Below are 27,727 nucleotides of genomic sequence, written 5' to 3'. Positions count from 1 at the left end.
TTAGACTGAAGAGCATTTGCAATTGCAGCAGGCGGAATCTCCATCGCCTGCTACTACAGAACCCGACAGCTGTGCCAGTCTACACCCTCTAGAGTCAAAAGTGTGTGTAGGAGTGTTGCGCCTTTTCATTCCACAGTGAAGCGCTATCGTCGACGTTTCCTGCGACTGGCGACTTTCATGACCGAGTGTGCTGTAGTGTTCAGACGGAACCGTGTAGTCGAGCAGCTTAATGCAAGGGGTGGTATTTATAACGGTGTCGGTAGTGGCCACCCAGATGTGCCTTCCTTCAACACTCTGACATGGCAGACGAAAAGCTGTTGAGTGCTTGGTGGCAATCACTCGACACTGTACCCTTCTCTCACTCGCTTCAGAAGCCACAGTAGCGGCGACTCCTTTGCAGAATAACGTTCAGTCCTTTTCACCATTTTGGATTTCGCTAGGAGAAAGTTACGGGCAATCAACTACTCTTGGAAATGAAGCTCGCTTCCATAGCTCGTGCTGGTGTACTTGTTTCCGCACTAGCGGCCACCCTGACACAAGGGTACACGTTCGCCGAGACCAGTGACTTGACTACGGACTCAGACACCGTAGAGAGCACGGGTCTCACAGTCAACGAGGAGAGCCGCATCTACGGTGGATCCGAGGCGGATGCGTCCAAATACCCGTACATTGTAAGTCTGCGCAAGGATAAAGCCGATGGCAGTACCTACTGCGGTGGCACTCTCATTGCTTCACAGTACGTTGTGACTGCTGCTCACTGTGTGAAGACGGATGTCAACACAATCTACGCTTCAATGGGATCGGCGTTCGGATCGGGGTCGGCAGACGGCGAGCAAGTCAAAGTGATCGAGGGGTACCGTCATCCCATGTACAACAAATCCGAGCACTTGTACGACGTTGGAGTGCTCAAGCTTGAAAAGAAAGTGTCCACAGACTCTATCGATCTTTGCGCAGCCGACGGATCGGACAACGAGGTCGGAAGTGTTGCAACCGTCCGAGGATGGGGGCTCACCGAGAATGGCTCGCAGAGTCTCGTGATGGAGGAGCTGAATGTTAAAATCATCTCGAATGCCGAGTGCAACAAAATGTATAGCGACCGCATCACTGAAGGTATGCTGTGCGCCGGTGAAGGCGATGGCAAAGACACTTGCAACGGAGACTCGGGGGGTCCGCTGATTGAGAACGATGTACTTGTCGGAATTGTGAGCTGGGGCGGCAAGTGCGGAGCAAATGCCGGCGTGTACACGCGCATCTCGCATGTGCTGGACTACATCAACGACATTGTGAGTGGTGGCACTGGAAGTGGTTTCACTTCGAATGTTTCGGGATCGACTAGTGAAGACAAATCTTCATCCACTTCAACGGATACGACAGATGCCCCCGCAACGGCCACCAAGACACCAGCAACCGAAACATCATCACCGACTTCTGCTCCTACGAAAGCCCCCACTTCAGCTACACTGACTCCTGTTATTAATACGACTAAAGCTCCAACTCAGGCTCCGACTGTCACGGAAGCACCGGACACTGAAGCGCCGGACACCGAAGCATCCGAAACGGAGAATGACTCGGTAGAGCAAATTGAGTCGAGCGATAACCCTGCACAGCAGAGCGAGTCTGATACTTCGACCGACGTGCCGACGCCCGCCTCAGGTGCGAAGACTCAAAGCGGCAAGAAGGACTGTGCCTCCCTGTTTGGATCCAAATGAACTCCATCCAGCGCAGAAGATGAGGAAGGAGATTTGTGTACATAGTTTCTTAGCGGTCGTATCAATGCGGCCGAGTATTTGTGGGTCAATAGATGTGGTGGCGCCGTGACACAATTTTGGTCGCCAAAGTCAACGTTTTCTTTGTTTGCCGCCATTGTGTTGCCGATCATTGGCCCGATGAGCCAAAATGATTCACATCAGCATGGGCCCTTCTTTTGCTGGTACAATGCGCACCGCTGTTTTCCTAGCAGGGTGTGCAGATGGTGGCCCAACTGGCTGCTGGCACCAGCTGGTGTTAGCGACCACAAATTAGGAAGTATAAATTGTGTTTAGAGGCTATCACCACAAGTGATCGGTGCCACTAGATTCCCAATATTATAAAGCGGAGTCGTTACCGCAACCATAATATGCGACATTTATGGTTGCTATAACTCAGTTATGGTTGCTATACCAGAATTTCAAAAAACTCTTAGCGAAAGATAAATCCAATTTTAAGAAAGTATTTTACACCCATTTTAAAATACCGTATCAGCACCTAAGTACGAGTATACTCGGTTAAGTACGATCATATTATTAAGTACGATTGCTCTGAGCTGCTCATATTTGGAGCTGGGCAGCTCTGCGACGGCCACGCGGTAGATTCGCGCCGCGCTAGTTGGCGTTGCGAGTACGAGGGACAGCGTGCGAAGGATAGGACGATGGCTGGTAGACTACATGAGTCGGGATTTAGAGCTGTGGTTGTAGTTCTTACCACTTGTATGTGTTTGTGTGCGACAGAAGCCCGAAGAACGCAAAATGTCAACGGACAACAGACAATCACGTATAATGCGCTCGGGATCGAGGATGACGACGCCAGCGACGAAGACTACGTGTTGGAGGCCATTTCGGAGGATGAGGAAGAAGATGAGGACCTTTCCTCTGGCAAATCAAACGAGGGCAGCACAACAGCTGCCGGTAAGGTTGTTTGCTGCACTTTACGTTACTACATGTTTTGCTGAGCTGTTGTGTGGGGTGTACATGCATCTAGGAAAGCCAAGCGCTCAGAGTAACAAGAACAAAAGGATACAGGGCAACGTGAAATCAGGTATGGTTGCTATATGCGTAAGGGTTGTTTTATTCATCATCTTACAAGCCCACATGTTTGCTTGTTGCTAGATTCGAAGGCTACTAAAACATTGCTGAAGCGCACTTCCCCTCATATGCCAATGAAGTCTTCTCTGGTTAAGCGGAAAAGGCAGGAAATACCAGTGCAATCAAGTGGTGAATATTCGCCAAGAAAACGCGTGAGCAAGCACCTCACAGAGCTACAATCAATAAACTCAGGTGAAAATAAGATCGTGAATACAGTTCCAGCGCTTGGGCCGGCCAAGATGATTAATTCTTAAGAGGAATTTGAGATTATCTTCGATGCATACAAGAAGATGTACAAGCTCAAGTTTCGGGTGCGGAGCTCAGAAAAGACGGCGCTTGGTACGTGATGTAGCTATAACAGTGATGTAACTTCTTTAATTTTTTGCTTACAATATGTCAACTTCTTCTTAGACTGTAAATTGACGCCCCAGCAGACGCGTAATCTTATCCGTAGCACCATGGGGAAGGATTCTGGTGAAGACCGTCTCAAGAATATGCTTCACGCTCTTCGGCATCTTGAGGGCAGCGATGTGCTCGTCATTCAAGACCAGTTTGACGTCACGTGCGGAGTTGTTATGCAGACAAAAATTCAAAAGATGATGTTTGAGCGGTGGGGGGAAACGTTGGCAATGGACTTTACGCATGGAACGAATAACCTGGGCTATCATCTGGGTACGTTTGACACAGCAACCTTACCTGATATAGCAACCCCCTGTAGCAACCTTAATTGATACAGTAACCGTTGTGGCAACCTTATCCGCTATCGCAACCTTGCTGATCATCATGTATTTCCTTGCTGGTAGGGAGTTTGGTTGTCACCACATGCACGGGTCGTGGCTTCCCTGTGGTTGAATTCATTTGCCTCAATCAGCAAGCAAAGACGATCTCCACGATTTTGGAGTACTTCAAGGAGAAGAATTCGTGTTGGTTGAGTCGGATCAGGAAGTCGCAGATCGGTTCGTTGACTTTACGTCTCGCCGAGTAGTAACGAGTGCGGGCGGACTGGTCGAACTGTGAGCAATAATAATCCAGGAACGCCTCGCTGAGTAGTTTCCAACGTCGCTGAGGCTTCTTCGGCAGCTGCCTGTACCAACTCTTCGCCGCGCGTCCCAAGCATAGCGAGAAAGGTTCGCACCAGGCACTTTGTGGCATCCTGGTGCTCTTCATCTCGTAGATGAAACGCTTGAGCCACTGGAGCGACGCATCAGAGCGGTAGCGCTTTCCTTCGAACTCAGCGATTTTGTCGAGCGATGCGTGGGTTCGGACTTCTAGGTACTGCATCGAGTCTTCTTCAGCCGCGTCAAAGCTCAAATTTTCGGATGTAGTCCTTCACGATTTTCCTCACGGTTACCTCTCATGTCGAAGGCGTCGTCGTCTTCTTCATCCTCTTCGTAAGCCTCAGCCTCGTCAGCAGCGTCATACAATTCACGGTAACGACCAACATTCCGCTGTCCACGACTCGGCGCTCGCTGAGTCGGGTTTAGCTTCATTGGAGTCAGCATGTGGGAGTCTTCGAAGTACGGAGTCCCTTGCGTAGCGCGGAACACTTCACGTCTCTTCGTCTCCGGGGTCTTCGGCAAAGGAATTTTGCTTGGGTCTTCGCCGAGTGGTTTGAACTCGGCTACTCGGCTGTACACCTTCTTCGTTCCACCAGGGGCCTTCTCCAATCCAAACGCCACTCTCAACTTCTTCTTCAATTGCCAGAGCTCAGCTCCGCCACGGGTCAGACTCCAGTCGGACAGGATGAGGCTGTTTGGTCGGCTGTTGCACCGATAGCCCATCGCCTTCAACAGCAACACAGTTTCTTCCACCAACTGATTGATGTTGGCTGCACGCACCGGTTTGGAATATCTCGGGACCCAGCACCGGCCACTTCGCCTGCGCCATCGCCACAGGCGCGAACATCATCATCCATTCCGATCTCGTTCTCATCTCCTCGCCGAGTCGAGCTAACACCTTATTGGCGCTCGACGTATCGGCGTTCCTCGTCGCTTTCGGAATAAGGGGCGGACGGTCCCCTTGAGCAACGCCATGTTCTTCTTCATCTTCATCGTCCGCACCTTCGTCGAGCTCGGCGGATAAGTTGTGCTCGACAGGACGTGTGGCTCCCATGCGTCCCACCTGCAGCGTCAACTCTTCCACCTCGCCAAGTAGCTCGGCGGTAGCTTTCGTTTCTCCGTGCTCAGCGGTCCCGGCCTTCTCTTCATACTCTCCTTCACTTGCATCTCCGTTCTCGCTCTCCTGGTCTTGGTCATTCTCGTCGAACTGGACGGTTCGTCCCACCTCCATCGTCATGGCGATGAGTCGTTGATTCGCCGGGTCCGACCCCGCGAGAGGCGATCCTCCAGCCGTCGCTGGGCTTCCGTCGCTCGGAGTTGCTGATCCCTTGACCATCTTCACTCTTCTCTTCCTCTTAACTTGGTTAGCTGGCACCAAGCACACACTCCTGTTCCCGGGTCGCGGCACCAGTTGTGGTGTAATAGAGCACACAAATACCGTCAGATGGGGATTCCTTACACAAACCACAACAAGTCGCCGAGCTAGGTCGGCGGTTGTATGGCCTGCGCAGAGGGTGGTTTCCTCGCGGTCCGGCCCTTCCGGGACAGACGAGTGGCTCGTTTTTACTCGGTTTTGACTAACCAAGTCAGATCACTTCCGAGGCTCCGCCGAGTTTGGTTCGACTGAGCTCGTTCACAGCCCTGTGCCCTCCACCAAAGGATGGACGACGGCGCGCGAGCGCTTTTACAGGTCACCGAGCGCAGAGGCTGCTCAGCTAGAAGTGTTACGGCACCCGGGCTATCCGACGTACCGGCCCGCTGAGTATGCGGGACTTTCTTTCGCGCGTAGCGAGACTTTGTCCTACCCGGACGACCTAATCTCTTGGCGCTACCAGTCAATACCCTACAAGCTATGCCTCTCGAGTATTGACGGCAGGCATAATCCAGCCCTATGCAGGGACTTACCGGAAAAGTGTACACGTGTCTTGGACTAGTAAAATTCTGCTCTGTTATCTTCTGGGAGCCCTTTCGGCTCCCCCTATTTAATCCTATGCTTCTCATACAAATATCTAGTGAAATGTAGTCGTTTCGGTTCTCTACCGACCCTTCAGCTGAGTTCCGGCGACCGTTGAGCTCAGCAGCTATCCGGATAGCATATCCGGACAGATCGCCGAGTACCTACCGTGATCCTATGCTCCTCAGCTCCGGGCTATCAGACCGAGCCGGTTCTTGACCTAAAGTAGGTCGGCGTATGGTCGAATCTGGAAATCCCTACACCACACGTAATCTTATCCGTAGCATCATGGGGAAGGATTCTGGTGAAGACCGTCTCAAGAATATGCTTCACGCTCTTCGGCAGCTTGAGGGCAGCGATGTGCTCGTCATTCAAGACCAGTTTGACGTCACGTGCGGAGTTGTTATGCAGACAAAAATTCAAAAGATGATGCTTAAGCGGTGGGGGGAAACGTTGGCAATGGACTTTACGCATGGAACGAATAGCCTGGGCTATCATCTGGGTACGTTTGACACAGCAACCTTACCTGATATAGCAACCCCCTGTAGCAGCCTTAATTGATACAGTAACCGTTGTGGCAACCTTATCCGCTATCGCAACCTTGCTGATCATCATGTATTTCCTTGCTGGTAGGGAGTTTGGCTGTCACCACATGCACGGGTCGTGGCTTCCCTGTGGTTAATTTCATTTGCCTCAATGAGCAAGCAAAGACGATCTCCTCGATTTTGGAGTACTTCAAGGAGAAGAATTCGTGTTGGGATCAAGTCGTGAGCGTGGTCATTGATAAAGACTTCACTGAATGGAAGGTACTTGAAGAGTCCTTCCCCAACGCGAAAATTCTCCTTTGCCAGTTCCACGCAATCTCCTACTGGAAGAAGATTATGAAGAGGTCTGTCTATGGAATTAAGACTGCGCAGAGTGAAGAGCTACTTGCCTTGATGGTGAAACTGCTTTTCAGGTATGTCGCCACGGTTCTTTCGATACACATGTCCTGTCTTACTTTCTTAACTAATTGTTATCTTAGCTCAACGCAGGATGCATACGACACTTACTACAAGAACCCTCAATCGTACTGCCAAAGTAACAAGAAACTCGCTTTCTTTGCGTATTTTGACAAGAACTGGAACACATGCAATGGCATGTGGTCCAACTTTGCACGTGGTAAACATTTCACTGCTGGCAATACAACTACCAACAGGATCGAATCTAATTGGAACCAGCTCAAGATGTTGCTCGGGCGTAAAACAAGAATTGACCAGACCATCACTGGATTGCTGCAGCACCAGATGAATATCACGCAGCAGATTGTCTCTGAGATCGGGCAGCTGCACTCGAGTACACGGAGGCCTAAGTCGGTGCCGACGTTTTTGAGAGCAGTTGGGAGCAGAATATCAGCGTATGTTTTGGAGACAATTAGGCGGGAATGGGAGCAATTTGTGAATCTGATGAAGGAAACAACATGTGTACAGACATTATCGGTTTCGAAATGGAACGTATACTGTCACAACCAAGGATTTGAGTGCGATGACGTGGACTGGAAGTGCACCTGTCTGTTTTCAACTACCAACCACTTGCCGTGTCGGCATCTCATGCACGTAGCGCACAAAGGACATGGATTCGAGATGCTTCCTGTTATAACAATTTGCGAACGGTGGAGTACAATGACAGCGTTGAAATCTACAGAAGCATTTACGGCCGCTGCTGATACTCTCTGTTCAATCGTGCGGATGTCGAAGTTAAGGTTGCCAAAGTTAAGGTTACCGGATGAACCTTGTGCTGAGCTTCCTACCTCGTCAGCGCCGAAGAAGTCACCAAAACAAGTTGTGTATGTTCGCCTGCGACGACGGGAGCGTGCCAACAAGGTTGCTCTTTCTTCAGGCGAGAAGTATTCGGTTGCTAAGGTAATGGTTGAGCCGCTGCTGGAACATCTAGCCGACTTGAGCAGCGCAAACTTTTATGACGAATTACAGGCGTGGAAAAACACATTAGAAGAAGGATTGCGCCTTGGCAAATCACGTACGAAAAAAAGTGCTGTGTTTGCCGATCACGAAAATGGAGAAGTTGAAGAAGTCGAAGATCTCGATGATGATTTGAGTTCTATTCTAGATCCAGCAGACGCAATGGCAACTGTCAAACTGATGGAAGATCTGCAAATCGACAAGCAGGATGGCGCCACGGATAGTATCAACAATGGTGATGACGTCCCTCCAACACAACTCGCAAAAGAACAAAAGGTGAAGTCACCAACTCCACCTCGTGCCACTAGCTTTGGTGAGCCGACTCCTGGCTCCAAGAAGAACGAGACGGGTGATGTTCGAGACGAAGGAGAGATATCTCGTCAAGTAGACGTTATCAATGTTTCAAAACCGATGCGCCGAAATCTGTCGCGTACCACGCCGACACAGCTACGCCAAACAAAGAATATCCCAGGTGTATCGCGGCTAGCTGTACACAATTATCCCAGCGGGCTAACAGTGAAGCTGCACGAATTTGTGACGTGGGCCCGCAATACACCAAACATGAAAAATCCTGGCTATCATGCAAAAATACCCAGTGCAACTGACGGATGCCTATCTACGATCGCGAGTGATTGAGTGCCATTGGGAAGCTATGAGGTCTGAGGACAATATGCACCCTTTTGTAATTCCCGTGGATCTTACACGGTCAATGGAGGCTGCAATATGTACTGCACGGAAGGAGCAGCGCGAACTCGACAAACTCGACTCAATTGTGTCACAGAAAGGTGTTGTTCTCGACATTGTTGCAACAATCGACCCAAAGCTCTGGAAGTTCTGCAGGTACGGTTGCTTTATCGTTATGGTTGCTATACAGAGTTGTTTTGTCTTTATGGTTGCGATACAGGGTTGCTTTACTAATGTGGTTGCTACTTCGATTACAGTCGATATGTAAATGCAGCAAGTGTTTTCTACAGAGTGAAGGCCAAGGCCAAGTCTTGGGTCGAAGATAGAAAGTGGCTGGAGAGAAATTGGATTAAGGTGGACTCGGATGTTGACCTTTTCGCAAAGGAAACAAAAACTTGGGGTGTTACACGAGAGGCCGTTCGAAATCGACATCAAGTCCTCGCCAACGAAGTAATTTCAAAGTTTTCAGACTGCCGTCTTCGCAGCGAGTATGCCACCAAGTGTGGCAAGGTCACCATTTGCTTCGAAGACGTGGTTGGAAGTGTTTGTCGAGGGTGGCTCGGACAGCTCGATCGACTTCTGCTTGAGTGAAATTGCTGCATCCACGGAGGGCTGTCGCGTGTTGTCATCGCTTCTATGGCAGATTGGCTGGCCGGCGACACCGCGGGCTCAGCTTCGCGACATAACGTTTGTCGTACATCTCGTCAATTTGAGCGCTAGCCATTGGGGCATTATAATTGTTAACCTTGGGGTTTCAGACGGCCAGATCCACGCACGACCTCACATGTACGAACCTCTCATTAATAGTTGCTATCACGGTGAAATGGAGACAGTTTGGGAGGGAAGTAAGAGTAACAACAAGGAAGGGCTGCGAGGATTTATTGAGCGCTGGAACGAGTCCTCCAATCCTGGCTGTGTTATGAAGATCCACCCAGTTTCGTGGGTGGACGCCCCGCAACAACCTGATAACTCCAGCTGTGGTGCCTTGGTAATTGCACATGCACACAGCGTTATTGCAGGGAATGCAGACCTGCATTGCTACAAGATCAGCAAGTCAGATGTCGACGTAATGTGCTTGAGGATGCTGTGGTTACTGCTTGTACAATCCCGCAAGCGACGAATGTCGAAGGCGAATGCGGACACGGCAGCAAAAATTCATCAGAGACTTCAGGATGAGCTAAAATAGCCATGTGAATTTGTATTCACAATTAATACAGCTACATATCGTTGACTAATTTCTTAACCGATTAATTGCCATCTCTAGCAGCACTCCAAAAGACATAACTCCGTATTGACCGATGCCCACTGTAACGGGGTACGTAGCACTAAGTGTACCCTGGTTACATGAAGTGTGACACTTCACACTTCAGGAGTATGACATGTCATACTCCGGGATATTTGGTACAAGGTACCAAGGTCATTCAAAACCAACCATTGGTTAAATGACATTGCATTACTATAGGTAACTGATAGTTTGTATTAACCTCAAACTTAACCTACCTATAAATATACTCAGTTTACAATCTACCATATTTAGGTCACTTCGCTCTCTTTAATTAAAGAGGGGACCTGTGAACTGCCGTTCACTGAGAGTTTGTATACTCTCGGAAGATAACTTCCTCTAGCGCAAGGTGCTGTGTGACCCCGTCACACTTGGTAGCACTTGTAGTCAATCCACGCCATCGCGGGTAGACTACCTGAACCTCCGAAGTTCGTTGCCATGGATAGGAACGACTTCTCCCATATGAACGACTCTCAGTTCGAGTCGGTTCGGAAGATGGCAGGCATCTTCGGGATGGAGGCCCTGCAGAGCCTGGTGGTATCAACACCGGCTGAGCAGCTCGAGCGCGTCAATGCATTCGACGCGTACGAGCAGGGCCTCATCGCGCATGTGCGGGAGAACCTGCAGGCTCCGGCGGCGGAAGCAAACCCGCCTCACCCGAAGCCAATACGGCTGAAGGTAAAGCCGTATGAAGGGAAGGAAGGCGAGAACCTTCACTTCTGGGTCCGAGAAGTAGAGCTCGCGATGGACGCGGCTCTGATCTCGACCGAGCAACTGCGTGTTGCTTTTGCACTCTCCAACCTTAGCGGTCGTGCTAAGAGTTGGGTGTACACTCGGGAAGCGACATCCCCTGGATGTTTCACATCCTGGGCTCAGCTGTGCGAACAGCTCCGAGCCGCGTTCCTCCCGGCGAACTACGAGTACCGCCAGCGTTCGCGCTTCCTCGCGTGTAATCAAGGAAGACGCGAACTGCACGAGTATGTGCAAGAGATACGGGAGCTCACGGCGTCCCTAGTGGGAAACCCACTCAATGAACACATCAAGATGACTGTGTTCATGGACGGCCTTCGAGTGGGCCCCGCACGCACTCAGCTGTTCCGGGTGCAGGCAAGCACCCTTGAAGAGGCGATTCAAGTGGCTCTTCAAGAAGAATACAGCCATCGCCAGGCGCGTACGCCGGCCTCAGCGTGGCCTGGGAGTTCCTTGTCGGCTCCCGGTCGAACAAGCCCCAACGGACCAGTTCCCATGGAACTCGGGTCCGCCGAACAGCGTGACATCCGCTGCTTCGGCTGTGGGAAGATGGGCCACTTCAAGCGCGACTGTCCCGCGGAAAGACTCCGCAGACGGTCCTTCCCCAAGCCCGTCCTCAAGGGTCGCTGGCAGAAGCCAGGATCCCGGGGACAGGGGAACGCAGGGAACCAGTAGGGGCGGGGCGCCCTACTGGGGAAGAACTAAGTCTTCGTGATGGGTGCGCGGGTGGCGCGTACCACGGGGAATTAGCCCCTGAGAGTCTTCGCACTCTCGAATCGGCGAAGAGCAGCGGCGGGTTGCTCGTAGTACACGGATGTGTACGGGGGTACGATCACCCCTTTAGAATCTTGATTGACTCTGGGGCGTCAAAGAATTTCGCACGCCGCCAGACGGTTGCTCGTAACAGCAACAAGTTGTCCGAAGCTTTGCGAGAAAGCAAGGGCAACGGGACGGTGTCAGTGCGACTGGCCGACGGGAAGGTCGTCACTGTCCCCAACGTCCAAGTGGATCTGGCTGTCAAGTTTGAAGACTTTGACAGCCTCGAACAGTTCACTGTTCTCGATATGGATCCATATGATATGATCCTGGGCATGCCCTGGCTTGAGAAGCACGAGCCCTGGATCGACTGGCGAGGCAAGGCAATCGGTGCCAGCCGCCCTGCGCAGTCCGACAGAGCATTGGTGAGTCATGTTCCCACCTCTGTCAGGACCCGGGGCGCCCGCGAGGGCTGCCAGGGTACCAAAGCATCCGGCAGATGCTTGGGAGTCGTCGACGTATATGACGACTCCGAGGATGTTTTGATGGTGGCCGCGCCCAGAAGAGGCGCCGGCCAAGTGGGTAACTTAGGTCCACAGGCGGGTAACTTAGTTCCGCAGACAGCTGCAGCTGTCATGAACACTGAGAACAGCGTGTTCAGAGTGGGTAACAAAGTTCCACTCACGGTCGCCCAGACCATAACTGAAGAGGAAGACGTCGGATACGCTTCCTGTGTGAGTAACACAGTGCCACACGCGGTCGCCCAGACCATAACTGAAGAGGAAGACGTCGGATACGCTTCCTGTGTGAGTAACACAGTGCCACACGCGGTCGCCCAGACCTTAACTGAAGAGGAAGGCGTTGAACACGCTTCCTGTGTGGGTACAACAGTACCACACGAGGCCACGAGTGCCTCGGATGTCGTAGCGACGACATCCCTAGACGTGGGCAGCAAAGCTCCCCGTCACAGAAGCCGTCGGCAAAGACGCCGCCGCCGCCTCAAGTCGGATCCGAACTTCGTTCCGATCGACGTCGCTTCAAGCGACTCGGAGTCCAGGGCCCGGGCTCCTCCGACAAGGCCGGTGGAAGAGTGTTATCACATCTTCGATAGCGAGACGGGTTTACCCGTCAAGGCATCTGGTGTCCACTTGGAACCGTTGCCAGAGGTTGCAGAGATACTGAACCTCGAGGAAATGACGGCTGAGTCTTTCCTGGCCAACCTCAAGGCTGGAGAGATCGCTGAGATGGTACTCATGAGACCTGAGACCACTCAAGAGGAGCTGAACTCCTCCTCTGTCTTGGACGAGAACGTCCTGGAAGACATGAACAAGCAGCGTCAGGCGCGCTTGGGTTCTGAGATTCTCAAGAACCCCAAGGATCCGGTGTATCCTTTGGTGACGGAGTATGCGGACGTGGTGAATAAACACCCACCGACCCAACTCCCACCGGATCGAGGCGTACGGCACGAGATTGATCTCGTGCCCGGCACAAAGTATTGTGTCACGAGGCAATGGCCTCTCCCGCGCGAACAGTGCGAGGTCATTGATGCCTTCTTCGCCGCGAAAGCGAAGGCAGGCATGGTGCGGGAGTCGAAATCCCCGCACTCGACGCCGACTTTCTGCGTTCGTAAGCCGAACAGAAAGTGGCGTCTGGTTCACGCTTATAACAAGCTGAACAACGCAACGGTGCCGGCCCAAACACCGATCCCACGAAAGGATGTGTTGTTGAACAACATGGCCGGGAGCGTACTGTACAGTGCGCTGGATTTGGTAGACGGATACTACCAAATCCTGATGCGAGAGAGTGACATCCCGCTCACCGCGGTAAGCACTCCAAGCGGCATGCTTTGGGAGTGGCTCGTCATGCCGCAGGGCTTGTCTAACGCCCCGGCGACGTTCAATCGCCTGGTGACGCAATTGTTCCGCCCTTTGCGTACCTTCGTACAGACGTACTTCGACGACATTTTCGTCCATAGCCGTGCCGAGGGAGGCAAGACGGCCATGGAGGTGCATCTAGGACACCTCCGTCGAGTGTTGGACGTGATGCGAGCAAACAAGCTCTACGCCAACATCGACAAGTGCGTTTTCGCGTCACCAGAGATCAAAGTTCTCGGTTGCTTCGTAAGCAACGTGGGCGTTCGGGCTGACCCAGACAAGGTCAAGGCCATAGCAGCATGGCCGACGCCCCGATCCCAGAAGGATCTTCGAAAGTGGTTGGGTTTGGCCAACTACCTTCACAAGTACAGCGCTGGGTACGCGGGCTTCGCTAAGCCCTTGTCGAGCCTCCTTCAGAAGGACGTCGACTGGCGCTGGGAGCAAGAGCACCAGGATGCTTTTGACAGCATCAAGGCCAGTCTCCAAGAGGCCCCTGTCCTGGCTCTGCCGGACGAGACGAAGCCGTTTAGCGTCGTCTGCGATGCCTCCGATTACGCCATCGGGTGTGCATTGCTGCAGGACGACACGGCTGGACAGGAACGAGTCATCTCATTCCAGTCCAGGCAGCTCAAAGCCGCCGAGCGGAACTACCCTGTCCATGACAAGGAGCTCCTGGCAATGAAATATGCCCTTGTGAAGTTCCGTGTTCACCTTCTGGGCTCTACGCCCTTTGTGATCTACACAGACCACGCGTCCTTGAGGACGGCGACTAACTCGCCTCACCTCTCCCAACGGATGGCGAGGTGGCTGTCCTTCTTCGCGGAATATAACTTCCGCGTCGAGTACAAGCCGGGCAAGCTCAACGTGCTTGCGGACGCCCTCTCTAGGCGTCCCGACTATGAGTTGGCCCACATCACGCGGGTGACAACGGATCTATATGATCGGATACGCATGGCGTATCGGGACGATGAGGCTGTCGCGCCTATCGTCAAGTTCCTTAAGGCCGGAATGAGCGCGAAGTCCGACTGGCTCTCGTCGCGACAGCGCTCACGGCTCCACCGATATGAGTTGAAGGAGGGCCTCCTCTATTATCGGGTGGAGCCCACTGATCCTCCACGGGTGGTCGTACCCAACGACGAGGATCTGAAGTTCGACATCCTCGCGGAGGCGCATGACGCGCCCTCCAGCGGCCACTTGGGCCGCGAGAAGACATTTCTGTCGGTCTCTCAGTCCTTCTGGTGGACCCACATGTACAAGTGGGTCGCCCGGTACGTCAAGACATGTGAAACATGTCAGCGGGTTAAACCCGCAGGGCACTCTTCGGCTCCACTACAGAGCCTGCCCGTACCGGCTGATTGTTGGAAGTCGATGAGTCTTGACTTCATCTTTGGGCTTCCCGCCGACGGACACGGCAACACCGGAATTTTGGTGTTCGTGTGTCGGCTGAGCAAGATGGTACATCTTGCTTAAGTTCCCGTCACTGTGACAGGCGAACAAACCGCAAGGTTGTTCGTCGATGGCGTGTTCCGCTATCACGGTCTCCCGGAGACGATTGTCTCGGACCGAGACCCGCGGTTCACTGCTGCGTTTTGGAAAACGCTGTTCCCTTTACTGGGAACTCGTCTGCAGATGTCCACTGCGGATTATCCGCAGACATACGGCCAAACAGAGCGCGTCAATCGAGTGCTCGAGGACACTCTGCGCAGTGTGTGCGCGGCAGCGCCACGTACGTGGTCGACGCAGCTTCCAGTTGTTGAGTTTGCGCTCAACAACGCGGTGCACGCGTCCACGGGGTTCACGCCGTTCTACTTGAACGGCTTCCGCCACCCCAGAGTGCCTCTCACTCTTCGAAGAAACACTGACTCCTCTATTCTAAGTGGGGGAGAGGCTCGGAAAGCCCTTTCCTCCCAGGTCTCGGATGTGAGGCCAGTTTCGCTGCGGAAACAGGTGGAATCCTTTATGGATACCAAGCTGAACATTGTCAGCAGGGTCCGCGATGCCATGGCAGCGGCCCAAGATAAACAAAAGGAGTACTCGGACAAACAAGGAAGAGGAAACTTAAGTATATTTGAGATTGGTGACTTAGTGTTACTAGACACGAGGAACCTACCTCTAGACACTGTTAGCTCTGTCGGCAGCAACAAGCTGAAGCACCGCTTCATCGGACCTTTTGCAGTCCTGGCCAGACATGGTGCGTCGTACACCATCGACCTTCCAAAGTCAATGACGACGCACCCGACGTTCTATGTCGGACGTCTTAAGCGGTACTTTGACCCGCAGGGGGTTGCTGACTCGCAGACCCCCCTTGACCCAGCTCCTCGAAGCGAGGGCCGGTCACAGTCGTCGACGAGGGCGTCGGAGCAGGCACCCAAGCCTCGGTCGGGACGGCAAGGCTGCGGTCAAGACCGTACGCCGGAGGGGCTCCATACGAACGGACCCCGGCGCCATACGCCGAGTACGCTGAGTACGCCGGGTACGCACCATACGTGTACGTCTGGGAGTGTGCCGCAGGCGGCTCCGGACGTGGCAACAAAGCCTCGATCCGTCGGATCATGCGAAAGGCCTCGTCCAGATCGGACGAAGAGGCCCGGCGGTCCACCCGCAGGTGCAGGCTCGCGACCTCTCGCTCCACCAGGTCCAGGCGACCCGCAAGACGAGCGAGCTCGCCCTGATTCCCGGCCTGGGCGGCAGCATTACCGCCAGTCCCAAGGCCAAGTGCAATCTCAAGCACGAGGAGACGTTGACGGAGGCGGTCAACCTCAGGGTCCCGTGTCGGACCCGCAGTCGGAGCACTCGAACGAGAGTGGCTCTCGGGAGGCGCCGAGTACTCGTACTCGTACGAGGGCACCTCCGCCCCTGCTTGACCGGAATGGAGAAGTCCACTTCCACGTGGAGCGGATCCTCCAGGAGCAACGGTGTCGCGGGAAGCGACAGCTCCTCGTGAAGTGGAGGGGTTATGCCCACTCCGAGAACTCGTGGGAGCCGATTGAACGGCTCCTGATTGACTGCCCGAAGGCTGTCGCAATCTGGGAACAGAAGCGGCGGCAGCTTCATAAGTAGTCCGGGGCTTCTTGCCCGAACGGGGTACGGATGATGAATACATACCGTACCCGCGCTCATCGTGAGCGCTAGAAGCCGCGCGCTTCAGGATGTCCCTTGGCAGCATACGCTTGCTGATCAAGTGGGCAAACCTCACACGAAGATCACGCTGGTCCAGGATGTGGGACAGCTGCTGATCTTCATGGAGTTCCCATAACTCCGTGGGCGAGTACTTGAGAGTCTCCACCCACGCCCAGAACATGTCCTCACAAGAACTCCATGTGGGACAGTTCTCGGGCATAACCCAGGGGTATCCCCAAACAGGATAGAGACCACCCCGGGTCTCGGGCTTCTTACGACAAGTCGTGAAGTCCTTAAGGGGAATGCGGTGTGGCGCGAGAAGCACACACCGAGCAGCCTCCACGTTGTCGACGAACAACTGTTCTTTCTGAACAAGGGCTCGTTCATAGATGCCCCTAGAAGTGTGGCCGCCCACAAGGCCACGAGGAGCGACGAGAAGCTCTAAGAAGAGGTCAGCCCCAGAGCTCTCCTCGGGAGGCCAATACCCTCTTGAGTTGATGGCAGCTCCCTGGCTGACGGGTGCCGCCACCGAACCCCCACGCACACGCTGGGCAGCTTGGAAATCCTCCTGCTGCTGATCGAGGTCATTCGAGACCTCCCGGGGCTCAACAATGGCACCCTCCTCTTCCTCTTCTTCCTCCTTCTCCTCCTCTTCATCCGAGGAGCCGAAGAGACTCTGATAGGAGCGTCGAGTCTCCTTCTCCTCGCGGAGTGGAGACTTAGAGGCGGTACGCTTCTTTGAGGGCTTGGCGCCTTCGGCTTTAGAGGCCTTAGCGCGCGCAAGACCCTCGGCAAGCGAGAGACGTTTGCGAGGACTCCCTTCCTCATCGCCACCGGCTTTGGGAGTGCCCTTAGCCTTAACGGCCGGACTCTCAGAGCGCACAGAGGTCCTGGGACTGTGATCACCGTGATCACTAGCGGACGACTGCACGCTGTCTTCTTTGTGCTCACTGGGCACTGGGCTGTGCCCTCCCACAGAGCCCGCAGGAGCATCATGAGTGCTCTCGGACTCGGCATCGTCCTCACTGCCCGAGTTGAACTCACGTTCTACGAACCGAGGGTTCGGACGATTGTCTGAAGACGAGGGCGACGGACTGCGGCGCCTGCTTGCGCGCTTGTCCGCAGCCGCGTCACCCGAGGATCCGATAGCCTCGGAGGCCACCTGAGTAGCCTCCTTAAGTGCAGAGCCTTTGCCGTGAGGCTTAGTGCTCTTGGCCTGCGCCTTACCGGCTGCAGCCTTGGAGCGTGTCTTAGCACCGCTCTTAGCAGTGCCACGAGGCATGTTAACGGTCGAAGTGGAGACCTTGACGAAGAGCGCACAGGTTGCTGCTCGAGGCTCTAACTGTAAAGTGAGCCTCCGCCGCGCTCGCGCGGCCGAGTCGATGGTTTTCGACTTTGAGAATGAGAGTTTGTGACGAACATCTCTTCATTCTGATTGGTCGGTAAACCGAACCTAAGTGGGGGAGGATGTAACGGGGTACGTAGCACTAAGTGTACCCTGGTTACATGAAGTGTGACACTTCACACTTCAGGAGTATGACATGTCATACTCCGGGATATTTGGTACAAGGTACCAAGGTCATTCAAAACCAACCATTGGTTAAATGACATTGCATTTCTATAGGTAACTGATAGTTTGTATTAACCTCAAACTTAACCTACCTATAAATATACTCAGTTTACAATCTACCTTATTTAGGTCACTTCGCTCTCTTTAATTAAAGAGGGGACCTGTGAACTGCCGTTCACTGAGAGTTTGTATACTCTCGGAAGATAACTTCCTCTAGCGCAAGGTGCTGTGTGACCCCGTCACACCCACAACGTCCAAATCATAATCCAAAGCGTATAGGCCTTCCTCGTTCTCTTCAATTCGAGCCATTAACTCCATCTGTACTCTCAGTATTTGCTCCAGTATCTCCCCGATCTCCTCCAGCTTGCGCTTTGTGTCCGTGAGCTCTTCTCGCCGTGCGCGTATCAGTTCGCTGGACAGCGATCTTTTATCCATCGTCGTGAAGCCTGTATATCGAAGTGTGAGAAATGTGTGGTGTACTCGCATGTAGTGTTGTGTACATGTACATATGCCTCGTAATTTACCGTAGTGCAACAAATATTAAAATACCAGGACAAACATATGTTTTGAGGTTGCTTTAGGAGATATGGTTGCACTATTTCTTGTTGTGTTGTCGTTGGATGGTTGCGGTAACGCCGTTCCCAATAAAGCTGACTTCATGTACATAGCAGGTGGTTAGAGCGTCCATGCATAACCTCCTGCATGCTGTCACTTCGAGTTTTCCCCACTGAGTTCGTCGAGCCTCATCGGTATGAAGATTGCTCAGGTCCTCGCGCTCGCGTCGACACTCTTTGCCGTAGCAAATGCTTACACATTTTCGGACAACCAGGCCACTAAAGCTCCTATTGAGAACACGGGGCTCACCGTCAACCAGGAGAGCCGCATTTACGGCGGCTCCGAGGCCAATATCGAAAACTATCCGTACATTGCGAGTCTCCGGCTCGAGCTTCTGGACTATACATTCTGTGGCGGAACACTGATTGCCCCTCAGTACATTTTGACTGCTGGCCACTGTATCAAGACGGAGGAGGACACCATTATTGCCCACCTTGGCACGGAGTTTGGCGCAGGTTCCAAGACAGGCGAGGCGATTAAGGTGATTAAAGGGTACCAGCATCCGATGTACAATCAGAAGAAGCACTTGTACGATGTTGGTCTCTTGAAGCTTGAGAAGCCTTCCAAGCAGAAGACAGCGACGGTATGTGCCGCTGACGGCTCCGACAATCCGGTCGGCACAGAGGCTACTGTTTTAGGATGGGGAATGACTGAGGACGGATCAGAGAGTCACACGCTTCAGGAGGTGAACGTGGCTGTTATCTCTAATGCGGAGTGCAACAAGCAGTACAACAACCGCATCACGGAAGGAATGATGTGCGCTGGAAATGGCGGTGGTAAAGACTCTTGCAACGGAGACTCAGGCGGGCCGCTGGTTACAAGTGATGACACTCTGATTGGTTTCGTCAGTTGGGGAGGCAAATGCGGTGTCCACGCTGGTGTGTACACTCGTCTAACGTTCGTCATGGATTACATTAACGACATTTTGAACGGAGGTACGGGTAGCAACTTCACCGACAGCACGGCGTCGTCTGGATCGCCTACGCAGGAGACGTCGCTTGCGTCATCTACTACTGGCTCGTCGGCTACACAATCGTCGGGTGCTGGATCACCCGAGACATCAGGTGCAAGCTCCTCACTTGCGTCTAGTTCGAGCTCAACCCCAACTGCGCCCAGCGGTGGGGTCCTCCACTACTGAAAGCTCTACCGCAGGAACTTCGACTACTAGCTCAGGATCGTCGACGACGGAGAGCTCCAGTGATTCATCCGTGACACAATTCGGAGACGACGGAAGCTCCTGCGGCGACCACCAGCTGCTACCTCTGGATCAAACGCAGGTGGCACGTCGAGTTCCGGGTCACCAACGACGGAGAGCTCCAGTGAATCGTCTGTGACACAATCAGAGACGACGGAAGCCCCTGCAGCGACCCCAGCTGCCGTCACCGGCCCCGACGGTGGTACTTTCGCTGGGTCTTCTTTGACTGATGATTTATTGCTGTCTTCTAGCTCTAGCTCTGGTTCGCCATCAACCACTGAGAGCTCCAGCGACACGTCGGTGGATACTCCTGCCGTAACTCCTGCGGTGACTCCTGCATCTACTCCCAGTACTGATGTGGATGTGTCGACTTCGGCGACGGGCTCGACGTCCCAGCTGACTCCATCTACGTCTGGCTGCAAGGTCCGTCGTGAGCGCCGACGTCTGACGGAGAGCGACGAAAAGGAGCTGGAGGAAGATATGAAACAAGTAAAGAAAAAAGAGAAGGCCGCAAAGAAGAAGATGGAAGAGGCCACGGAAGAGATCGAGGAGGGGCTGGAGAACAGCAACGACGACGAGGTTGACGAAGGCCTCGAGGAAAAGCTGGAGGCCGAGAAGGAGGAAGAAGAGGCCGAAGTGGAAGAAAAAATGGACGAGGATCTTGAAAAGATTCAGAAAAAGGAGGCGGCGGAGAAACAGAAAAGCGCTGAGGACGACGAAGAAGACGAGGAGGGGGACGAAGACGAAACTCCGGCCAAGAAAAAATCGTCCAAGTCGGCAACAAAGTCGAAATCTGTCGATGACGACGAAGAGCGGGACGACGATAAGACGTCCAAGAAGTCTTCCAAGAAGTCCAAGGCTGACGAAGAGGCCGAGGAAGAGGCTGAAGAGGAGCTGGAAGAAATCGAGGAAGAAATCGAGGAAGAAGAAGAGGCCGAGAAAGCCAAGAAAGCAAAGAAAGCCAAAAAGAAATCCAAGACTGAAGACGAGACCGACGAGTAGTGATTGCCACGGCCAGAATGTGTGTTGCATGTGAGGAACCAAAGTACTGTAAACGATTTTGAATTGCCATGTTGATGCGCAAACTGCACTGTGAAGTATTTGTTTGGTTTTAATGAACTACTACGTACTACCTCGAAGTACTTCTAGTACTATTTCTCTATTGAAACCTTGTGCAAACATGTACTACTACAAGTACGTAGCTTGGATACACTAGATTTTCTTACTACTTACAGTTAACTTCTACGCGTAGTAATACTGTGTGAGAATCAAAATGCTGTGGCTAGCTGCAACGTAGTGGATTGAACATCCTCCACATCGTGGCTGCAGCTATGCGTATGTACATTGAAGGAGGTGCACCCAAAGACAAACCTCAATTATGTTATTGTCGACGATGACGACTACTGCTTGGTGGTCGCACCGCCCTGTTGTGTTGCTGTGGATCCGTCAAACTCAAATGTCAGACCATCAGTCTGTTGGGTGGTTGACGAGCCCGTGGAAGGCTCGATTGTAGCCTTCGGCGCAATAGTCTTCGATGCTGTAGATTTCGCTGACTTGCTGGCAGCGTTGTTTGGCGATCCCGCGGACACTCTGGTTGAGCCAAACTTTTTGCCATCGCCACCTTCCAGAATGTCGTTAATGTAGTCCAGCACGTACGACACGCGGGTGTACACGCCAGGCTCCTTGCCACACTTGCCACCAGCCCAGCTCACGAACCCCACAAGGACGTCGTTGGCAATAAGAGGACCACCGGAGTCGCCTCTGCACGAGCCCTTGCCTTTTCCATTGCCTGCGCAGAGCATACCTTCCGTGAGCTCGTTCTTGTATGACTTGAACTTGCTGCACTCCTTATTCGAGATAATAGGAATGTTGGCCTGCTGAAGCTTAAAGCTGCTAGAAGCTGCCTTCGTTTGACCCCAGCCGAGAACGGTGGCTCTCGCACCGACCTTCTCATCCGAACCGTCAGCGGCAGGCAGAGCCGCGAGCTTTTCCTTCCTAGGCTTCTCTAGTTTAAGCAACCCCACGTCGTACAGTTTCTTCTTCTTATTGTACAATGGGTGCTTATATCCCTTGACGATCTTCACCTGTTCGCCATCATTGCCAAAGCTGTACTCCGTATCGAAGGAAGCAGTCATTGCAATCTCGTCCGTCTTGACGCAGTGTGCCGTCGTCAGGAGGTACTGCGGGGCAATGAGCGTGGCTGCACATACCGTCACGCCGTCGATACGCACGCTCGCGACGTACGGATAATTGTCAATATCCGCGTCTGCACCGCCGATAATACGACTCTCTTGGTCAGCTGTTAGGCCAGTGCTTACCTCCACGACCGGCGCATTAGTTTTTTTTGCAAAGTCATTGAACGAGTAGCCGTAGACGCGCGTCGATAGCGCCAGCGCGGCGGATATGAGTGACGAAGCCTGCAGGAGCTTCATCGCAACGGGTAAAAAGGGATTCGCCCTGCGTCGAGCGGCGAACAATCAGGGCCGGGAATAGTTAAAGTGGTCTCTTGAGTGGGAGTTCGACGCTACACATTGCTGTCTGTTATCTTCGCTTTGTTTCTGAATTGCGTTTTGTGGTGATAGCATAATAGAGCATATGCAAACGTAAAATTTCAGCCAAAATGCACTTAAGCACCACCATCCGGAGCTACAGCAGGATCAGTGCCAAGATGGGAATGCGAGCAACGTTTGTGCGGTACTTTAGGTACAAAGTGTTGAAGCTTTAAGAAATTGTAGAATCGCGCAATGGATTCATACGCACCAACAGCGCAAAATCATGTAGTACATGTATGTATAGTAGTCTCTTCACATTGAAAAACAATTCGGTCGCGGCTATTACTTCTCGTTCTCATCCTGCTCCTCGTCTTCAGCCTTGGATTTCTTTGAGGTCTTACTGGTTTTCTTGACTGGAGCCTGCTCTTCTTCTTCTTCATCGGCTTCATCCTCGTCATCGTCCTCGCTTTGCTCAGCCTCGGACTTTTTCGAGGACCTCCCGGCACTGGACTTCTTAGCTGGAGCCTGTTGTTCTTCGTCGTCGTCTCCATCCTCGGTCTCTTCGTCTTCAGCCTTAGCCTTATTCTTCTTTGAAGCCGCCACCTGCTTGGACTTTTCAGCTTCTTGTTTCTCTTCATCTTCCTTCTGAGCCTCCTCCGCATCTTCGTCTTCAGCGTTGGACTTTTTAGCAGGTTTAGTGGACTTTTTGGGCGCCTTGCTCGGAGTGTCATCGTCTTCGCCCTGTTCCCACTCCTTGGCAGACTCGGCAGACTTCGACTTGGTTGACGACTTGGCTGGCTTCGGCGTTGTTTTAGCGGGAGTGTCCTCCTCCTCCTCAGTTTCTTCCTCACCGTCTTCAGCATCTCCCATTTGCTTCTCTTTTTCCAGCTCCGCTTCTTCAAGATCCTCATCCGCCTCCTCTTCCTCTTTAGCCTCTTTCTCCTCTTTTTCGGCGGCAAGTTTTGTTGCCATGGCCTCGTCCACTTCATCATCGTTGCTATTCTCCAGTCCCTCTTGGATATCCTCGTCAGCTTCGGCCTCCTTGGCCTTCGCCTCCTTTTCAGCTTTCTTAGCCTTGTCCATGTCGGTCTCAACCTCCTGTTCATTAATAGTCGACAGACCTCGGAGATGACGACGGCGGGTCTTGTCATCCTCCTCTTCTTCCTCGTCAGTCTTGGATTTGTGCGTCGATTTCTTGGCTTTCTTGGCTTTCTCGGCCTCTTCTTCTTCCTCGATTTCTTCCTCGATTTCTTCCAGCTCCTCCTCCAGCTCCTCTTCAGCCTCTTCCTCGGCCTCTTCGTCAGCCTTGGACTTCTTGGAAGACTTCTTGAACGTCTTATCGTCGTCCCGCTCTTCGTCGTCATCGACAGATTTCGACTTTGTTGCCGACTTGGACGATTTTTTCTTGGCCGGAGTTTCGTCTTCGTCTTCGTCCTCCTCCTCGTCTTCTTCTTCGTCGTCAGCGCTTTTCTGCTTCTCCGCCGCCTCCTTTTTCTGAATCTTTTCAAGATCCTCGTCCATTTTTTCTTCCACTTCGGCCTCTTCTTCCTCCTTCTCGGCCTCCAGCTTTTCCTCGAGGCCTTCGTCAACCTCGTCGTCGTTGCTGTTCTCCAGCCCCTCCTCGATCTCTTCCGTGGCCTCTTCCATCTTCTTCTTTGCGGCCTTCTCTTTTTTCTTAACTTGTTTCATATCTTCCTCCAGCTCCTTTTCGTCGCTCTCCGTCAGACGTCGGCGTTGAGCTTCATCTTCCTCGTCCTCATCCTCATCTGTCTTGGACTTAGTTGAGGACTTCTTAGACTTTTTAGCAGGGGCTTCTTCGTCATCGCCATCGCCATTGTCATCCTCATCCGTCTCCTCGTCGGATTTGGTCTTTTTGGAGGATTTCTTGGTCGTTTGAGCCTCTTGGTCGTCGTCATCGTCTTCGGTGTCGTCGTCCGTATCCTCGTCGTCCGTCTTGGCCTTTTTGGACTTCTTGCTCGAAGCTTTTTCTTCGTCTTCTTCCATTTTTTCCACCTCCTCTTCCACTTGAATCTCTTCGAGGTCCTCGTCCACCTTTTCTTCAACTTCGGCATCCTCTACATCCTTTTCGGCCTCGCGCTTCTCTTTGAGACCGTCGTCAACCTCATCGTCGTTGCTGTTTTCCAGTCCCTCTTCGATCTCTTCAGTGGCTTCGTCAACCCGCTTCTTGGCAGCCTTCTTCTTCTTTTCAACCTTCTCCAAGTCCTCTTCAATCTCTTCTTCCTCCTTGAGCGTCAGGCGTCGACGAAAACGACGAGGGGCGTCACCATCGTCCACAGCTACGTCAGACTTCTTTGCGCCGTACGGATAAGTGTTGATGTCCGCACGAATACTGGTTCTGCGGCTCCTCTGGTCGGCAGTTGGGTCCGTGCTTGACTCAACGACGGACGCAGCAGTTTCACCGGCTAAAGCGTTTGATGAGTGGCCGTAAGCGCTCGTCGACAACGACACTGCTGCGGACACGAATGTAATGACCTGGAGAAGCTTCATGGTAGCAATTGAGACTAGATTCGTCCTACGTCAATCTGCAAACTAAGTTAACGTGGGGGGAAGCGAAGTGGCTCACTGAAGACATGAGCGGCACGCGACGCCACGACATTGCTTTAGGTACTTGTGGACCACAAGTTGTGGTGTTAGCTACATGAAACGAATACATTGGTGCAGCAGCTGCCAGAACGCACCCACGCGCCACCACTCCAACGATGGTTCGGGTATCTGCGACACCTGGACAAGACGCTCATCCTCTTCTTGTCCAGGTGTCGCAGATACCGGTTTCTTTTCAGTGATTAGGTTTACTTAGATGCTACTACCGGTATCTCCAGGTTTCACATCTTTTCTGCACCGACCGGTAGTTTATAAGAAATATTTCCGTCCAAATATTACGCAGGTATACATGTAGAAAACCTGGATACCTGGAATAGTCGTGTGTGCGCAACTTAAGCAAAAGTCAAAGTGATTCAGAACTTTGTGTGTCGGCTTGGCAAGCAGGAGGGCCCCAAAGAGGTTGAGCAGGTATCGTCTTCTTAGCAGGCAGGTATTGTACCATGTATTTGTCTTTAGCTGTGTGACGGGGTCACACAGCACCTTGCGCTAGAGGAAGTTATCTTCCGAGAGTATACAAACTCTCAGTGAACGGCAGCTCACAGGTCCCCTTCTAAGTTAAAAGAGAGCGAAGTGACCTAATTAAGGTAGAATGTAAACTGAGTATATATAGGTAGATACAGCTCGGGTTTAATACAAACTATAAGTCACCTATAGAAATGCAATGTCGTTAACCAATGTTTGGCTTTGAATGACCTTGGTACTTTGTACCAAATATCCCGAAGTATGACGTGTCATACTCCTGAAGTGTGAAGTGTCACACTTCATGTAACCAGGGTACACTTAGGGCTACGTACCCCGTTACATCCTCCCCCACTTAGGTCCGGTTTACCGACCAATCAGAATGAAGAGGTGCTCGTCACAAACTCTCATTCTCAAAGTCGAAAACCATCGACTTGGCCGCGCGAGCGCGGCGGAGGCTCACTTCACAGTTAGAGCCTCGAGCAGCAATATGTTCGCTCTTCGTCTAGGTCTTCACTTCAACCGTCACCATGCCTCGTGGCACAGCAAAGCACGGTGCTAAGACACGCTCCAAGGCTGCGGCCGGTAAGGCGCAAGCCAAGAGCACTAAGCCTCACGGCAAAGGCTCGGCACTCAAGGAGGCTACTCAGGTGGCCTCCGAGGCGATCGATTCCTCTGGTGACGCGGCTCTGGTCAAGCGGGCAAGCAAGCGCCGCAGCCCATCGCCCTCGGCCTCTCCAGACAATCGTCCGAGCCCTCGGTTCGTAGAACGTGAGTTCAGCTCTGGCAGTGAGGACGAAGCCGAGTCCGAGAGCACGCACGATGCTCCTGCGGGCTCTGTGGGAGGGAACAGCCCAGTGCCCAGCGAGCACAAGGATGACAGCGTGCAGTCGCTCGCTAGTGATCAAGGTGATCACAGTCCCAGGACGTCTGTGCGCTCAGAGAGTCCGGCCGTCAAGGCTAAGGGCACTCCCAAAGCCGGTGGCGATGATGAAGAGAATCCTCGCAAACGTCTCTCGCTTGCCGAGGGTCTTGCGCGTGCTAAGGCCTCTAAAGCCGAAGGCGCCAATTCTTCAAAGAAGCGTACAGCCTCTAACTCTCCACTCCGCGAGGAGAAGGAGACTCAACACTCCTACCAGAGTATCTTCGACTCCTCGGATGAAGAGGAGGAGAAAGAGGAAGAAGAGGAGGAGGAGGGTGCTATTTCTGAGCCCCGGGAGGTCACGAATGATCTCGACCAGCAGCAGGAGGATTTCCAAGCTGCCCAGCGTGTGCGTGGGGGTTCGGTGGTGGCACCCGTTAGCCAGGGAGCTGCCATCAACTCAAGAGGGTATTGGCCTCCCGAGGAGAGCTCTGGGGCTGACCTCTTCTTAGAGCTTTTCGTCGCTCCTCGTGGCCTTGTGGGCGGCCACACTTCTAGGGGCATCTACGAACGTACCCTTGTTCAGAAAGAACAATTGTTTGTTGACAACTTGTAGGCTGCTCGGTGTGTACTTCTCGCGCCGCACCGCATCCCTCTTAAGGACGTCACGACTTGTCGTAAGAAGCCCGAGACCCGGGGTGGTCTATATCCTCTTTGGGGATACCCTTGGGTTATGCCCGAGAACTGTCCCACGTGGAGTTCTTGTGAGGACATGCTCTGGGCATTGGTGGTGTCTCTTAAGTACTCACCCACGGAGTTACGGGAACTCCATGAAGATCAGCTGATGTCCCGCATCCTGGACCAGCGTGATCTTCGTGTTCGGTTTGCCCACTTGGTCAGCAAGCGCATGCTGCCAAGGGACATCCTGAAGCGCGCGGCTTCCAGCGCTCACGATGAGCGCGGGTACGGAATGTATTCATCGTCCGTACCCCGTTCGGGCAAGAAGCCCCGGACTACTTATGAAGCTGCCACCGCTTCTGTTCCCAGATTGCGACAGCCTTCGGGCAGTCAATCAGGAGCCGTTCAATCGGCTTCCACGAGCCGATGCTAACCATCCACCTAAAAATAAAATAGTAGTTAAACTTTCTCGGAGTGGGCATAACCCCTCCACTTCACGAGGAGCTGTCGCTTACCGCGACGCCGTTGCTCCTGAAGGATCCGCTCCTCGTGGAAGTGGACTTCTCCATTCCGGTCAAGCAGGGGCAGAGGTGCCCTCGTACGAGTACGAGTACTCGGCGCCTCCCGAACGCCACTCTCGTCCGAGTGCTCCGACTGCGGGTCCGACAGAGGGCCCTGAGGTTGACCGCCTCCGTCAACGTGTCCTCGTGCTTGAGATTGCACTTGGCCTTGGGACTGGCGGTGATGCTGCCGCCCAGGCCGGGAATCAGGGCGAGCTCGCTCGTCTTGCGGGCCGCCTGGACCTGTTGGAGCGAGAGGTCGCGAGCCTGCACCTGCGGGTGGATCGCCGGGCCTCTTCGTCCGATCTAGACGAGGCCTTTCGCATGATCCGACGGATTGAGGCTCTGCTGCCACGTCCGGAGCCGCCTGCGGCACACTCTCAGACGTACGCGTATGG

At 53.1% G+C, this 27,727-nt stretch overlaps 4 protein-coding genes across 4 annotated transcripts; 2 read left to right on the top strand and 2 right to left on the bottom strand.

The window, feature by feature from the left end:
* Nucleotides 1-473: 473 nt before the first annotated feature.
* Nucleotides 474-3,825, top strand: PITG_02710 (serine protease family S01A, putative; the record flags this gene model as incomplete). The annotated part of the gene is made up of 5 exons (XM_002907563.1): nt 474-1,653; nt 2,349-2,663; nt 3,096-3,179; nt 3,252-3,512; nt 3,644-3,825. 5 exons carry the CDS (start codon nt 474-476, stop codon nt 3,823-3,825), a joined length of 2,022 nt encoding a protein of 673 aa, XP_002907609.1.
* A 15,141-nt stretch (nt 3,826-18,966) lies between these two features.
* Nucleotides 18,967-19,550, top strand: PITG_02708 (serine protease, putative; the record flags this gene model as incomplete). Its single annotated transcript, XM_002907562.1, has 2 exons — nt 18,967-19,362; nt 19,407-19,550. The coding sequence occupies 2 exons, from the start codon at nt 18,967-18,969 to the stop codon at nt 19,548-19,550; spliced, it is 540 nt and encodes a 179-aa protein (XP_002907608.1).
* Nucleotides 19,551-21,056: 1,506 nt separating this feature from the next.
* On the bottom strand, nt 21,057-22,088 carry PITG_02707 (serine protease family S01A, putative; the record flags this gene model as incomplete). The annotated part of the gene is made up of 1 exon (XM_002907561.1): nt 21,057-22,088. The coding sequence occupies one exon, from the start codon at nt 22,086-22,088 to the stop codon at nt 21,057-21,059; it is 1,032 nt and encodes a 343-aa protein (XP_002907607.1).
* A 397-nt stretch (nt 22,089-22,485) lies between these two features.
* Nucleotides 22,486-24,724, bottom strand: PITG_02706 (NUK6; the record flags this gene model as incomplete). Its single annotated transcript, XM_002907560.1, has 1 exon — nt 22,486-24,724. The coding sequence occupies one exon, from the start codon at nt 24,654-24,656 to the stop codon at nt 22,491-22,493; it is 2,166 nt and encodes a 721-aa protein (XP_002907606.1).
* Between the last annotated feature and the right edge of the window lie 3,003 nt (nt 24,725-27,727).

The sequence above is a fragment of the Phytophthora infestans genome, genomic scaffold (assembly GCF_000142945.1).
Source record: "Phytophthora infestans T30-4 supercont1.3 genomic scaffold, whole genome shotgun sequence".
NCBI lineage: Eukaryota > Oomycota > Peronosporomycetes > Peronosporales > Peronosporaceae > Phytophthora > Phytophthora infestans.
The sequence above is the reverse complement of the archived record's forward strand: the minus strand, read 5'-3'. Positions and strand labels throughout refer to the sequence as shown.